Below are 16,652 nucleotides of genomic sequence, written 5' to 3' on the forward strand. Positions count from 1 at the left end.
ATCAGAGATATGACAATAGTTTTTCATCGCTTAAAACATAATTTCAATATAAATGCAATCTGGTGCATCATCTTTTTAAAACCTTTCCTTTGTCGCGAAATTATTTTTTTTAAAATAGCAGCTAATACTACTTTTGTACATATAAACATGTATTCACCTGCTACTTAAGATGTTATCAAACAACCAAAATGAAATAATAATGATTTGACATGGTGCTGCTGACAGAGGATATGACAAAAAATACTGCAAAGGGTTTGAAAAACATAAAATCAACTCAATAAATTGTAAAAATCAAATTCTATTACATATAGTTTTGTAATTTCCAAACCAAAAGGCATAAATGTGTAAATTGATACAAACTTTATACATAATAAAAAGCTTCTCTCAAAAATCTACGTCATGAATAAAGCCCCCACCTTCACGTTGATTTACCTGTCTATTTATGATTTTTTCTTCTAGGCTGTCCCACAATAGTTTGAGCTCCGAGAGAGGGTCTTGAACAGTGTGCTTGTCGCTCTCCTCTGTTACCTTCTTCAGCAACAGTTCTGCCTGATGGTTCAGTCTTTCCATTTCTATCTGCTGCTGGTAAGCTTCTGTCTTAAATTGCTATAGTAAATAGAAAAAGAATACAAATAAACATATCACAAGTAATGATCTTCTTGAATATAGCATATCTGCAATACTAAAGCATCACTGTCAACTTTCATAAATTTGGGGGTTTCTTTTGCAGGGTCAAAATGCTTGTAAGACACTGATAATCCAGACAGTCCCAGCTAACTGAAAATATACATCTTACTATCCTGGCAGATATTGCTAACTGTGACCCGAGGATGATAAAGATGCCCAATAGGAAGGTATTCTCCAGTGATCTCCCTGGCCTGTAAAAACGGCAGAACCTATTTTGAGTAACTTCTAGCTCCTGTGGTTGTGATTATAATACTTCAAACTTCAAACACAATTAATCTTCAAAAGTGCTGAAAGCAAAATTTCTTTAGAACCATCCTCTCTTGTACACGCAACTTGGGCAGCAGTCTGAATACAACTTGCATATGTGGGTTCTTCTGAACTAGGCAAGATTAGGGTTTATTTGAAGTTACATCATAAAATAGATGAACAACCTGCCCACAGACAAAAAAATGTACAAGTGAGCAACAAAACCAAGGACATTCTCAGATCATTATACATCCCTGTTTTTCATATATATAGCCTAACAGTCTACCAACTTGGGAGCATACTCAGTCACAGATCCATACAGACAGGTTTCTAAGTTACCCTGAAACTTTGATTTTCAACTTACTCATGTATTGGGAATGTCGTGATCTGTGTGAGCATTTAAGATAAAGCCTATAATGGCAGAAGTGAAGCTTTGGAGGCATTCTCTCAGAGCCTCAAGGAAGCTGTTCATGGTAGAAACCAGAAACGTAAAAGTCATAGCAAAAGAACCCTGTACATAATAACCTTAGCCTTTGAAAGAGAAGGAATCTTGTAACAAGTATCTCTGGACTATCAGAACATATTCGCAAAATAAAATGTAGTCTCTCCAAAATTTGGAATACATTTTAAAATTAAAAGTTTGCAATTAAATGTTATCTCAAATTTTCATATTCTTTTTTTACTAGAAATAGAAAATGAAAATTGCTTTTGACTCTTGAAAAACACAGAAAATACTAAACAACACAGAAAAATGCAGACAGATGAAAAAAATAAATGAAATAAATTGTTAGTTCATACCTTAAGTTCCTCGGTTTGCTGTTTCACTGTTTCCAGATCTGTTCCAACTGGGGACATAGATGCTAACTTGCTACCAGCAATGTCTACCCAGTCAAATATTGCCTGAAAATCACAGCATGAAATTGAAGCGTGAGCAGAGAAATAGCATCATAACTGAAAGTTGTATTAAGTAAAATATCAGAATTCCTTTTTGTTCTCTTCAGAGAACAATATTGCTGTGTTCTTTGAAAGAAAATAACTTTCTTCAGTGAAACCTAGGTTTCTTTGCAATACAAGGGATCGAATATTAACTAAAGCATTCCATCTCACAAGAATGTACATGCTGCAAGACTGAACTTATTAGCAGTAATATTCTGCCAGTACTATTCATGCTGAATAGTACTCTACTTCTTGAGTAAAATCAGCAATTTTTATGAATACCCTAAAAGGTAAATACAAGACAAACTCTGTTCTACAGTCCTTTGGAGCAAAGGTGAAGACTGTAGCTGAATGAGAACATGCTTTAAACGATGATTACAAACTTCCTTTGAAGGATAATGTTACCTGTGTAAGGAACATGACCCATTCAGCACATATTAGACAGTGAAGGGCTGTAACCAAGCTTGACTGAATCTCCGTAGGATAATTCAGTTATCACTTTAAAAAACAGAAGTCGTCTCCCCAGTTCTGAGGCTTTGTGGGTACTTTTGCTCCTGATACAATGCAGAACAACCTGAAGAATACTCCACTTACAGATTAAGAACAGCTATATCAAGCTGGGTAATTGCATAGGGGGAAAAAATCACCTCTGCTTGGCCCTTTTCCTCCTGCCTATTATGTGTGATTCATTACGGAGAAAGGCTTAGGATGGGGCTTGTCAGAGCTGCACACTGCTTCACAGCTCCTTGAGAAAAGGAGACCTACCCACAAGAAGCTCAACAGGATGAGGCAGCTGCAGCTAACAATCTGCTCACAATAACTTTTCATATTGTCTATCGAAATGAGCATGAGGCGGCATTTAAATACAGTTCCTTCACAAACTACCAAACGTGCAGAATGTCCAATGTGCAGCCACAGGAAACACAAAGCACTTAAACCAATGGTAATGTTCCTAACGTAACCAAATAAGTCAACCTCTGCACAGTATGAACATAAGAGAATTTGGAGAAAAATACATAGAGAGGGTGCACTGGAAAACAAGCATGCTGCATTATTAGGGAGCGTTCTGCTGCTTGATCTGCACTGAACACATAAGCAACTACCCTTAGTGTCATGAACCAAGACAGAAAATAATTCCACTGAGCAAAAAAATAATTTTGCAAAATCTGACCATGTTTGGAATCTTTTCAAGTGTTTCAGTCTTCTAGCCATTCACTGACAAAAGATGAGGCATGCTGCTAAGCCAAAATGTGCACAGAATATGCAAAAAAAACCCCCATAAAACCTACCCTCAAAAAAACCCCAGCACATATAGAGAAAAGATATCTTTAAAAAAATGCTGGAAAATTTACCTACAGATTTTAAAAGTGAATCATCTTTTAAAATATTGTGATTGGATTGGAAACAATATGTTAACGATATTTTTACATTAATAATATTTTTTGCTTAAAATATTCAAACTGAAATATTTGACTCATAGAAAAGGTGGAATAAAACTGAAGTTCTTTCACTGTCCTCAACTCAAAGAAAACAGCAGCAAGTGAATACACGGACCTGTATTCTGCTCCTTTCAAATCACGTAAATGTGTCACAACTCCAACTCGCCTACCATGAAATACTGACCATTACAAGAAAAGCTGAGCTGGATTACTGTGAGTTTATGTGGTATCAAAAACCTCTGCTCTTATCAATAAACAAGGGGACGTTAATTTCAAATCTAAGCATAGTGCAATATATGAAGAACTACATGAAGAAAACAACCCAAAGAGATTTATTCAGTAATGCAAAAAACCCCCAAACTCTAAACCCAACGAACCCTGAGAAAAAAAATATCTGAAGAAAATAGTCGCTATAATCAGAACAATACAATCACACCATGTTTTTTACTATAACTCCATTAAATCCTATTGACTCAAGATTAGATTAGCTATATCACACCTTCTTACCTGCAGTCCGTCTTGGTATTGAACAGCTGCCTGCATAGCTTCAACAAGCTTATCCACTCGTTCTTTCCATGTTTTGTTTAAGGCATCCCAGGCAGAATTCAGCTGCAAGTAAGTGTAATTTACTCCAGAGAATTTTACTGCTGTATAATGTGCATTCACTAGTTATTCACCAATCAATAACATCAATAAACTAAGCATGAATAGTTCATATTCATTCCATATTAACACTCTCATTCTCCCTATCACTGCATAGTTAGTTTCCTTCAGAATACACTAGGTTCTGGATTACAAAAGCTGTAACCTTCAAAACTGATTATTGAATGTTTTTGTTTTATTAACATAGGGATTATAGTTAGTACAGGAAATACTATTAGGAAATCATTTGGAGTGGCATCATTATAAAAAGATAGCTTAAAAGAAATGTACATTGCTGAACATTAGAGAAATTGTAAGCACTCTGTAGTCATCCAAACGGGATTGTCTCAGTTAAGATGTCTCACTTGGCATAAACCAGATATATCTGAAATTTGTTCTAGCATAACTTTTGCAAAAAGTAGCTGTCTGTTGTATTAATCAGTGAGTATTTTTACAAAAAACCCTTTCTGTCTTTTACAGAAATTTTAAGCCATAAACCAAGAAAATAAAATTGGCTGTACATTCTAATCTAATCTGAGTCAAGATTCATTTCATTGAAAAGCAAATCTTACTTTAACACAAAGGCTTCAGGGATATTTCACTTTTGTCACAGAATTTTTATTTTCAAAATTTGCTGGAGGTGGAGGAGATATACCAATTTCAGCTGAACAAGCATCTAACGCAACAGATTTAAGCATCTGCATTTCCCATACCTCATCTATACTTTTGTTGACAATAGGTTTGTCAGGCTCTCCACAAGCAGCTCTAAGTTCAGAGCCAAGGCTCACAACTGTTTCTAGTTCTTCTTGTAGTCCATCAATTTCTTCTTTAGCAGCCTATAAAGAGAAAAAAAAATCCAACACTGCTAATACTAAATTTAATAATCTATGTACAACTTGTTTTCAAGACAGAACACGGCAGGATTTGACCTTTGTTTTCTTTAAAGTCACTTGGACTTACAATTGGATGCTTAAAATATAAGCATCCCTTTGCACTGAAATCAACTGACATCAGTCTAAATTGTAACAATGGCATATGATGTCATTTTGTATGAGATGGAAAAAATAAACAGGAAGTTTTAAATTAGATTTCTTTAATCAGAGTGTTTTCTTTTTCAGAGGTTATCATTGAACCTTCAAATCTTTAACTATCAGCATAAATAATTACAGGCTTAGAGCATAACAGATACAGCATAATACATCTGTACACCTTTCATTTCGATGTTACATATTACTCAGAGAATCTAAAGTATGTATAACTTAAAAGTCTCAGTGACATGCTTATTAGATACATGTTTATAAATAGATATGTAAATATAATGACAGGCACATGTTGCATGCTCATTGCAATTAAGCACTGATACATGTTATTTACCATAGACTCTTGAGATCTCATTATAGTAAAATTCTATATAATTATCACTCTTACTCTCTAAAAAAAATATTCTCCTCTGGTATTTCATAGTAAATCTCTCTTTTCTCTACATACTGTAAATAAAATACTTTATGTCAACAAAATACGTTCTACTGACCTCAGCAGCTTCTTGCTGTTGCTTGACTACGGATGGGTCAACTCCAGGTCCCTCCAGTTCTCGAATGAAGTCCTGAGTATCTTTAATAGTAGCTACAAGAGCCATATGATCGCACCAAAACTTTTCAGCTAGTTCCATTACATCCAATAATTTGGCCTCCCTTTCCTCAGTCAAGGTCTGGATGTCTTCCCAAACGAGGACCATTTGGTCTAGTTTATCTTGAACAGCTAAACAACAAAGGAACTAGATTACTACCTTGGCAAACAATTCTTGGCCATAAATCTCTCTACAGTTCTACAGCAGAAACATATGTGTACATTTTAAAATTTAGACTCTAAAATTGTTTCTTTACAGGACTCCTTATAATATTAAGTGGAAACAACCAACGTGGCCTTTAAAAATAATACAAAGGTCATATCCACAATGAATTATTTTAAATGAATGCTTTGCTTTTATAAGCAGCTTCTCCAGGAGAACAATCTTCAGATTAGTGGTCATCAGAAATGAAGATTTTTATATGCTGCAGCTTGCTGCGTTTCCACTACATGAAGCGTTTCTCAGTCTACTACCTTTAGCAGATATATCCTTATCAGCTCCTTCTGAGCGAGCAATCATTTCCTCCCCTCTCTGTTTAAGTGTCTCATACACCGGCTGAAGTTTTTCCAGTTCCACTGACACATTCTTATTTTCACTGATTTGCTCTTTAATCTTCTCAACCTCTGCTGAGATCGAAGGTGGCTGTCTCAGACGTTCAACTATGCGTTTCAGACTCTCAAGAGTTGGATCTATTTTGTCATGGAACTGGGAGGGTGGTAAAGGACAGAAAGTTGCAGAGAAATTAGAAAAAAAACAACTGAAAAATGGCATCTCAAATTCTCCTGGTAAAAGGTACTTTAAAATTAATATACTTAACATCTCCATCCAACATATGTATGTGCAACTTGCAATACCCTCCTTCATGGTTCTCCCCCTCTTTTAACATCTAAATTACAAAAACGACCTTGCAAAATCGTGCTTCTCAGATTTAAGAATTTTACTATGAAGTCTGGGTTCAGTCCTGAGACACTCCATCTGAAGATATTACACATAGAGCAGAATCTACTTAAATTTAGTCCTGCATAATTCATACAGTGGTTTGTACCTTATTTTGGAGAGCCATGGCTTTCCGATTTCCTAATTCTAGAAAGGTATTTACCTTAATATTAAATACATACATTTTCATATCATACTGGCATATAACCACTGATGAGGATTTGATATGTAAGGTCATTCAAAAAGACATTTGTTAGTGCCTAGGTGATGTTTGTTAGTGCAGTAAAGGTACATTACTTTCTGCAAATAAAAGCACACAACAGTGAGTATTATGTTCACTCACGTTTGACTGAGCCCGGTAGGTGCCCAGAAACTCAATTACAGCTATGCTAACATGGTTCATCCTTTGATACAGGTGCAAAGTTAGCCTTAACTATATGCTTTTGAATCCATAGAGATTCCTAAAAATTTCTCACCAATATGCCTCTTCCAAATTATAGAAATTAATAAATTGTGGGTGCATTTAATGATCCTCCAGGATCTACAAAAAGCTCTCTTGACTACACTTGGAAAAGGTGCTAGAAAGAACACAGCAAAACAAGATTACCTTGTGCGAACAAATAGCTACATCCTTTCTATTCAAAGGAATATGGGCAATACAAGTGTAATTACTTTTCCCCACCATACAACCCACTTAAAATCAGACTCTGTGACTAATGTTATGGACTCAGTGTTTTTGTTAGAAGTGTGAATATCACACAAGCCAGCAAAATGTGTTCAGAAAGATAAGTAGCAAGATTGTGGCAACAAATTCTTACAAAAGTGATTAAAATCTGAAATTAAATTGGCAATATTCATGTCTAATTTTAGAACATATATATTATATTTTAAAATTGTCAGTGCATTCAGTGGGCCTCCTTGTACTCGTATTTCAATGACTGAGACAAGGTGTTTTAGAACTTAAAAGGAAGAAAATGCAAGTCATTACAACCTCTCATTCTGACTCCATAGATTATGTCCTGCCTTTGATACATAATGCTAGTTATTATAATTTAGAAGCTGCAGAGTTAAATAATTATTCTTCCAGGACTGTCTAGACAAACATTGACATAGTCATCATAGTACAGAGCCCTGATAATATATATTTACGTAACTTAATAAAAAAAGGAGATTATATAAAATTACATTCTGGGCGTTACAATGTTTTGCTTTGCCATCTGCATATACATTTACGTATATAAAATGAACCTTAAAGTATTACATAAATAATTAACTATTTTCTCAACATCTGATTATATTCTAGCTGTCACCAAAGAATGCATTTTTATTCTTGCTTTCTGTACTTAGCCAGTACAACACGTTAATGTCTATCACATACAAAGCAGGGACTCGAATGCTAAGTAAACATCTTGATTTCCAAATGAGCAGCTCCAAACAGGGGGAGGACTCAGCATTTATGATTAAAAAAAAAAACACTGGATCTAGGTCATCTTTCAGAGATGTGAATAAGGAAGGTGTTTAGAATGACTTAAAGTACAATATAACGTCTATAACTAGCTCAAAAGCAGGATCATGTCTGATATCACTTTTTTGCTTAGCTTCTTAAACTCAGTCTGCAGGGGCTGGAAATACGACATTAAGTACAATGGCCTATATCAAAATTTATTTAGAATGTAGACCTAATGAGAGCTTTAAGGTGTATTTCTTTATTTAACATTTTAGACCTGAGCAGAATATAGCACTTAATTCCCAGCAACCAGAGAAAAAGGGGAATTTCCTATACAAATACCAGGATAGAACAAAGTCTTTTTATTCAGGTTTTTGTATGGGTTCATGTACACAGTTTTAATGAGTTCTTTTCTGAATCTGGGGTTGAGTAAAAGACTTTTAGCTTGGGTTTAATGACAATTAACCCGATATTTAAAAGTCTCTAGAACATGATACCTAACAATACTCTATTGAGGTTCACTGCATAGGCTGATGAACCTAAGATACGCAGCTTTTACGGACTTGATCTGAACTTTATGCTTATGATGACAACTTGTGAGGTCTAACTGTGCTTGCTAAGTTCTTGTGGGTCTGCAACAAAGACCAAATGCTATTACCACTGCCAAACTACCCTCTAGTTGCATTGGTAGCGCACTGTAACTAAAGCTGCCAAGTTCAAGATATAACTATACTCAAGTTAACCGATCAGCAGTGACATCCACATACAAAGCAAGCATCAGCTAGTAACAGACCAGCAAAAGAAATCAGAATGAAGTGAAAATAAAATCCCACATTTTTAGACCAAATGTTCCTTTTTTTAACTTCAAAATTAAGAAGCAGTAACATTTTTCAACTGCAGCAGTCATAATACTGACTAATATGTGACATTATAACCCCTTGATAAAAAGAAAAATCAATGCCATAAGCAGCGATGTGAACATTCACAGGCCATTAGATTGAAAAATACAGCTAAAACAGCAGTTTAGTCTTGATATATACATTTAAAATGACAATGTCTGTGTATCTTTCCATTTGAATGAATCCAATTATACTTTAAACTTAAACTGATACCTGGGTACACTGAGAAATGGCTTCATCCAGTGCCAGCGCTCGCTTTTTGACATCTTCCTTAATTTTACTATAAAGGGTGTCAGCTGCCACATATTTCTCTTGGATAGAAAAACCTTCTCCTGGGCTCAGCTCCAGCAACTGAGGCCCAGTTTTGTTCATCTTATCTATATGAGGCTTGTGCTCAGCGATCAGCTCACGCAGTTGCTATAACAAATGAAACAACTTATCAGTTTCTTAGGCTTGCACCACCACATTACAGCTGTCTACACTTTTAACACATCCAGCTGGCAAGAAATTCCAAACAAATACCCTTCGTCCTAATGTAAAGCACAAATAACATCAAAGTTAGCGACTGCTCTGCCAGTGATGGCTCCCATTCCAACACAGAGCTATCCAGGCATCAAACATCACAATTAGAGATGCACTGGAAAGGTCCGTGCAATACTCTTGTAGGACATATGATTACAGGTAAAATATAAGATGCTAACAATGCCTATTATGCTGGCAACAGACACTCCCCATCATATTTAGTACCTATAATGACAGAAATGGCAACCATACTCCAGACATGCACGTAACACCACCACGTATATACTTTTCATGTTGGTATTTGTCACTTGGAGCAAAGCCTTCCATTGAAGAACATCACAGAAAGAGGTACTGGCATTGCAAGAACATAAATTCAAATTATCCTTGATTTAAGAGGAGGAAACTAGCACAGGAAAAGGTCAAGGAAATCAGTGAAAACACAAAAGGACAAGGAAGACTATCAGCAGAGATCTATCAACCTAGTTTAGCAACCTTCCCCTCTGGCCACAAGACCCCTCTGTCTTCACACAGTGCTATTACTTAACTGACACAAAGTTTAACAAGTAATTAATAAGTAAATTTAATTTGATCTCAGCTGTCTACTCCCTCTCATCATCCACCTCCAAAGTTAGTCAAAACTGTGCAGAAGACTGTGCAGAGGCTTGTGGAAAGGAAAGGTCACAAGATGTCCTCCAACTTGCCTAAGGATTTTGGTTTTGTTTCCTAGCACCCATAGATCTGACAAAAGAGAAAGGTTTTTTGTGGGAGTAGCCTGATCCTTCCGTCAGGTTTTATTTATTTTCTCAGCTCATTCCTCCCTTTTCAGAAAAATCCCCCTGTCTTGTCAGGCACTGTCCCCCCTTGATGCTGTGAACTCCACGTGTTTCTATCCTGTAGCCCCTGTGCAGGAACATGAAAGGCAGATGCTCTCTTCCTCCCAGCTCAGAGTTTGTTTAAATTAATGAAGACACAGAAAAGGGCCTATATCAGTCTTAGTGTAAATAAATCCTCTTCTATTCAACTAAGGGCCTTCCCTTAAAAAGAAATCCTGATACTGGCTTGCTTACTTGTTCTTCCCCAGAAGAGGAGGGGTTGAAAAGATTGAAAAGACAGCGACCATGATTCTCCACAGTCCCCTGATGACAAAACAGCAATAAAAATACAAACCCCCCTGATTCTAGCTACTTACCAAGAATGTAACTCTATTTGTACACCTTGCAACAAGAAAAATGATGTTGATTAGCAGGAAAGAGGAAAAGGTAAAACTAAGAACAGTCTGAAAGTTTTTACAAAGTAATTTTGTGTGTTTTATTTTTGTGCACAAATATTTTGACACAAGGCCACAAGAGTGCACATTTCTGGGTCAAAACCTTATGCTAATGCTCTGCCCACAGCTCAGTTCAAACCAAATTGATTGCATGTTATCCACACAGAATCATGAATTCCATGACTTGGAACAAACACAGTCATCAGTAAATACATCAGAATAGAAATGTAAGTGAATATAGAAAACTTTTCAATTCACATTCAGAACTTTTTTTTTTAATAGAACAATAAATGATCTGGTCTTCTCCATGATCTACTATTGGGTAAACAAACAATTCCAGTAAACAATTATTTCAGATCAGATTACGTGTTAAAATTGCCTGACATTAATCTTCTACTTAACAAACCAATCTCAGCTAGTGGCATAGCCCAGGGAAAATGCAAAAATAGAAGCTCATCTGCAGGGCCTCTCATGCAAGCAGAATGATTAAAGTAGATGAGGAACAATCCTGTAAGTAAAGCACGCATGATTTGGTTCATGGTGACTAATCAAAATAGTTTGTAAAGCTCATGTTATACAGCTAGTCTTAATAGAGCATGTTTGTTCATTGTGGGCACAATAGGATGACAAATGAGTGAACCCAGTGTTTACCAGTACATAAGAGTGGCACATCTTCATTAACTGGTCTCAGAGTAAACAAGACTTTGAAGTCAGGGTTCATCCTGTTTAAGTCGAGTCACTTCACTGAGGCAGTTAAAACAAAAAAACCTAGTTACTCTATGCTCAGACAGGTATCTCCAGTAGCCAAGCGGGCTTTGCATGCACCAAAACATGCAGGTTTTTAACCTCGGTAGGACACATCTGATTCCATGTGATACTAGTAGGCATATATGAAATGTACTAATTTTTACCCCAGATGATTACTCCTCCATGTAAGAAAGCCCATATGGTGGCCAGCCTACAAAACTGCTGCCTCTATTTTGTAATGTTATGGTAAACAATTATTTATTTTAATTATTACATAATAAACATACTTGACATGAGAAATGATTATGGGATTGGCTGAACCCAAGCAATCAATTCTTACCCTCTAACTGTCCATCCTCCTGGCTCAGCTAAGTTTAGTTCCAACAATATCAACAAAACAAAAGCCAATTTTTTTACATGTACATAAGATCAACATATGTGCGTACTTGTATACAGACTGTACACAAAGGCAGCACTTCACTTTCAGCATGCTGACAGCAGGTACTCCAGTTCTTCAGATAGTCATGTTTTACCTTCTTTTGTTTCTTGTTATAACATCCCACATCTGTTCTGTTTAGAGGTTTGGTTCTTTCTAATACTGACTAACTTTCGTGTGCTCAGTTCTCTCACAACAATGGCATTTTTTCCCCTTTAGCCCTCTCTTATACATTGTTTGTTGCCTTCCCCAGAGAATATTGTTTGCACACGCACTTTGGGAAACAGTAGAAGCATGACTGAAAATGTATTTCTTTTGTATTATTATTTTAAATAATTCTTCTTTCAAAAGAAGTATAATAGTCTGGGTTTTCAGCATTTAGCAGAGTACTTCACAGTTCTAACCAGAATACTACTTGGCTTTTGACACTTTGTTTTTCAAAACTGGCAAAACGCTTACCCTATGCTCTTCTTGTTGCTGCTTTAAAGTTTCATATTCAAGGGCTGGCGCAGGAAGCTGAGAGATGATTGTTTCTGTTTCAGTTAACCATGGCCAAAGCTCTTCATAAGTCTCCCAGAACTGGTTAACCAGTGACTGAGCCCGTTCCAGCTGGAGATTTCTCTCAGAGTTCATTTGACAGACAGCATCATATTTTTGTAAGAGGCTTTCAATTTTTTTCTGTAAAATAATATTAACAAAAAATATCAATGTATGTTTTTCCACATCTATTACCTTCATTTCTAAACAGTCTTTGATAATTACAGCGCCAAACCACAGTAAACCAAATTTTAGTTTTGATAATGTTTCTACAGTATTACTGTTTAAGGTGGACAGAATCAATACTGCGGGAGATTGAAAGTACTCTGCCAAATCCCAAAGTAATTAGAACATATTTAATGATATTGATATTTACAAATAACACTTTATTCATAGGGCTTCTAGTCAAGTTGCAAATTATTTGATTGCAGATCTTAGCCCCACTTCCTTACTGAAGATGCTTATCTTCAGTGACACTTGGCAGAAGCTTAAGTTTTCCACAGCATTTCTGAATCAAAGCATCGTGAACAATACACAAAAATCCGTGGGTTTTTTCTTTACATCTGGCAAGAGTAGGGTATACTGTTGTGCTTGTAGCTTACAAACTTGCAACACAAACCACAAAACATTATTTTCCAGGTTAGTGTACATTAATTAATGTGGATGTGTTACCATTAATAATATGATAGAACTACAAGGTTTAAACACTACATATCTACTGTATTTGAGCATGTGATAAAAAAAGTATCAACTAGCTATACATTTTTCCTGCCGAAGACTGCCCATGTTATCATTTTTATGAAATATTATATGTGACTGTGCACATAAATGCTAGCCTTGGAAAAACTAGACATATAAGCAAGCCATTGAACATGAAGTAAAGAATCTTTTTTGGCAGAACAAGCTATCCTTTCATTTGTTATGTCTTGCATGTAAATTAAGTATAGAGATGCTATCCAAAGGACAAAACATAGCCTAACCCACAGATATACAGTATTTTTGACAAATATTTAACAGAGACTCACATAAAACTGCTCTCCCTTATGACTACAGTTTCATAGACAGAACATCTCATCTATTTTAAATTCACTCAAGAGCAAATCAAATTTATTCAGCTATCCCGTAGCAGGGCACAATTAGCAAAGTATTGCTGTTCAAGGAGGGTGGTCATTGGAAGGACTAAATTTATGCAACACATCCAGCCTCACCGTAATTTAGCAAAAATCTCAACCCTGCAACTAACACAGTCTTAAATGCCAACACAAAAAAATCTATCTGCGCATATATACAGCCTCAACATCAGGCTCTGTGTGCATGTAACAAAGGCATAAGAATGCTTTCATGGGCTGTGTCAGTCAACAGGATGGAATAATCTTAGCAAGTAAGGCCTACACTGAAGTCAGCTGAAATGAAAGTAAAGATTCACGCTGAGGTGCACGGCCACTGAATCTGGCACAGAAATACGCATGCCCAGAGCGTCACTGACCCCAGAAAACTGGGGAAGATAAACAGCCAGATTCCACACGCACCACCCTAGATGACTAATACCTATCCACTCAATCGTCCATTGGCTAAAATACTATTTACCACGGATGAAGATGATAAATGGGACTCCAAATTAGTGTCAGGCAACGAAGCAAGTACACAGTGTTTGCTCTTTGAACATCCTGAAGGAAGTAGAGTTATATACAACAGCATTTCTTCTAGCATTACAATCCTCAGACTAGAAGTGGCTGTAATTAATGCTTTTTCATAGTATTTAAGAAAAGACACTATAGGAATCCTTCTACTTATACATTGACTGCATATCTACTGCTGTAGCTGCAATTTAAGGAACTTTACCTTCATGGTCTGTTTCTCTTCTTCGGTGCACGTGTTCATAATCTTATCCCCAGATTTAACAAGTTCATCTATATTATCTTTGTGTCTCAAAATCTCCATGGTAAAAGCCTTGAAACACAATAAAAATTGGTCAGCAAAAGAAAAAATAAAGACATAGAGTACATGGAACAAAAAGTATTTTTGAAGTGCATTATGATGGACTGAAAATTAAATTATGCCAGTACATTTTCTAGATGGAGAGTGTGCAGGCCGATAATTAACATGACAGTTGGAAATGCATTTCTTTTACCTTTTGAACTTGTAGCTGAGCCGTGGTCTGGTCTTGCTCAAGCCTAATATCACCCAAAGACATCAGTTTCTTTTCTGTTTCTGCAATCCAGGCAAATTCAGCATCAGCTGCTTGATCAAACTAAATGAGGGAGACATGAATTAGTTCAGTGGTTCTATAGACACGAAATCAGAATGACTGTTTCAAAAATTTTAAAGATTATCAAAAAGCATACTTCTGAATTCTTAGAAAGATAGCAACTCTCTTTCTGTATAACATTTTTATATAAATTAAATCCAAACTCCAAAATTATTCTGAGGGATTATAATACAAGTGTCTTGATTCATAAGTATGACAAAGCGACAGAAGCAAATACATTTTTCCAAAGCCTACAGCTCTCTAACAGAAACAAGCAAATAAAAAGGGTTATAATTTCAGAATTTTAACTAGACTGTTTATTTTCATTTTATTCTACATTCACATGTCTTTTCCATCTCTATGTTTATTATTACTGCTAGTGTTGCAATTATCCTAAGAAATAGTTGTTTGATGTTATACTTCTAATCTTAAGAGCTGCTTTGATATAAAATGATACAGGCAAAACAATCACAATTCTACTAAGTCAGTGGAAAAACCTCACTGAATTCAGAAAAGATAGGATTTCATCCAAAACTAGACCTAGGATTAAGTATGAAAATTCTTTGGGGCATTTGGGTGCAGCCAGTCGTTTTCCTAAATGATTAACTTTTGACTACCATTAGTCAACATTTGAAAGGTTCAGAAATTACCTCAAAGCATTAAAGTAATGAGAGGATTTAAGAATCTGTTTCTTACTAATTTGTGAAGGAGAGCATGAGATCCTGAAAAGAAGTATATGGGGGATCTAATTCTTCTGAAAAGTGAGACCAAATATTAAAAAAATCATACATTCTCTCTTCAAGTTTAGAGGCATGTATCTTAGCACACACACATTGCAGCACGCAACAGGGGCGGCTTTGAGATTAAGCCATAGAGAAATATTACATGGGATGATCAGATGCACAAAACACTCATCACTGAAACTACTAAGAACTAATTTATGCATTTACTTATTTTAAACTGACCCCCACAGCAATTAGCTGAACATTAATATGATTCTGAGTTACTGTGAAAGTTACTTTGTCATATACCTGCTACTTGCATTGTTGATACCCACACTTTCCTCAGAAGTCACTTCCTGACCACACGTCTTTTAAATCCGCTGGTCTGTGCCTTTGTGGCTGTCGACCATGACACCCCTGCTCCTGTAACCTAGCTGGAGTTCGCTTTAGCCACTAAATCAGTCTTGTCTTAGTGGTTAATCATGAGTCACACAAAAACAAAAGCAGCAGTTCTGAGATTTCATTCTTTATGAGTCAATCTTTTTCAGCCTTTATAATCCATTTGTTACATGAAAGAGAGCAAACATTCTTTTTCACCGTATGTCATTTCTCGTTTAAAGTAACACAAAGTAAGTTTTGTCCTAAATATCGTGACTTCCTAATAGAAAGGTACGTTCTGAAACAATTAGTACTGTCAACATTAGCACGAAGCACATGCAGCAGCAGTAAAATCCTGGCTTTAGAAACTGCAGTTCACAACCAAGCTCTTCAGAAACCCATCTATCTATGATCAAAATGAAGAAGTTGATTTCAAATGTGTTAGATGTACAAATTAACTGCAATGTGACTTCCTGATACCAAATATCCACAAGTAATACTGAACAAGTATTTAATGGAAAATAAACAAATAAACAAAATCAAGGCATGGCAGTGAAACTCCTAGGTTATATGGCATCGAGGAAGGACAGGGCTCTAAACTCCATTTGCTGAGGTCACAGACTTTCCGATTTGTGATGTCCAAATATAACATTAGAGAATAAAAACACAAAATTGGTACTCTCTGCATCCAAAATTTGAAGTGTTTTCTTCCCATTATGCATGACAGTTATTTATGAGTCCTGAACTTCACTTGAGTCACTATAAAATCATCTATTTCATCTCCACCCAGTTTAACCAAGCATAATTCATTGCGGTACTTTTTCTTCTAACCAGGAATGACTGACTTCTGAATACAACGGCATTGTGATTTGCTCTGTGAATGCTTTCTAAAGCACTCTCTATGGCTGCTTTAGAGTGAAGAACAAGTAACCCAAA

The 16,652-nt window shown here is 36.0% G+C and overlaps 1 protein-coding gene across 18 annotated transcripts in view; it reads right to left on the reverse strand.

Moving 5' to 3' along the window:
• Positions 1-16,652, reverse strand: part of DST (dystonin) — a 315,509-nt gene that overhangs the window by 41,258 nt on the left and 257,599 nt on the right. For all 18 annotated transcript variants that reach the window (XM_075747388.1, XM_075747384.1, XM_075747380.1 and 15 more), the window contains 10 exons: positions 14,500-14,619; positions 14,211-14,318; positions 12,291-12,509; positions 9,073-9,276; positions 6,051-6,282; positions 5,482-5,708; positions 4,664-4,786; positions 3,816-3,917; positions 1,732-1,833; positions 433-606 (listed from right to left, as the gene is read on the reverse strand). In XM_075747388.1, coding sequence (XP_075603503.1) covers positions 433-606; positions 1,732-1,833; positions 3,816-3,917; positions 4,664-4,786; positions 5,482-5,708; positions 6,051-6,282; positions 9,073-9,276; positions 12,291-12,509; positions 14,211-14,318; positions 14,500-14,619 — 1,611 coding nt within the window. The remainder of the gene's footprint in view (positions 1-432; positions 607-1,731; positions 1,834-3,815; positions 3,918-4,663; positions 4,787-5,481; positions 5,709-6,050; positions 6,283-9,072; positions 9,277-12,290; positions 12,510-14,210; positions 14,319-14,499; positions 14,620-16,652) is intronic.

This window comes from Balearica regulorum, chromosome 3, assembly GCF_011004875.1.
Source record: "Balearica regulorum gibbericeps isolate bBalReg1 chromosome 3, bBalReg1.pri, whole genome shotgun sequence".
NCBI lineage: Eukaryota > Metazoa > Chordata > Aves > Gruiformes > Gruidae > Balearica > Balearica regulorum.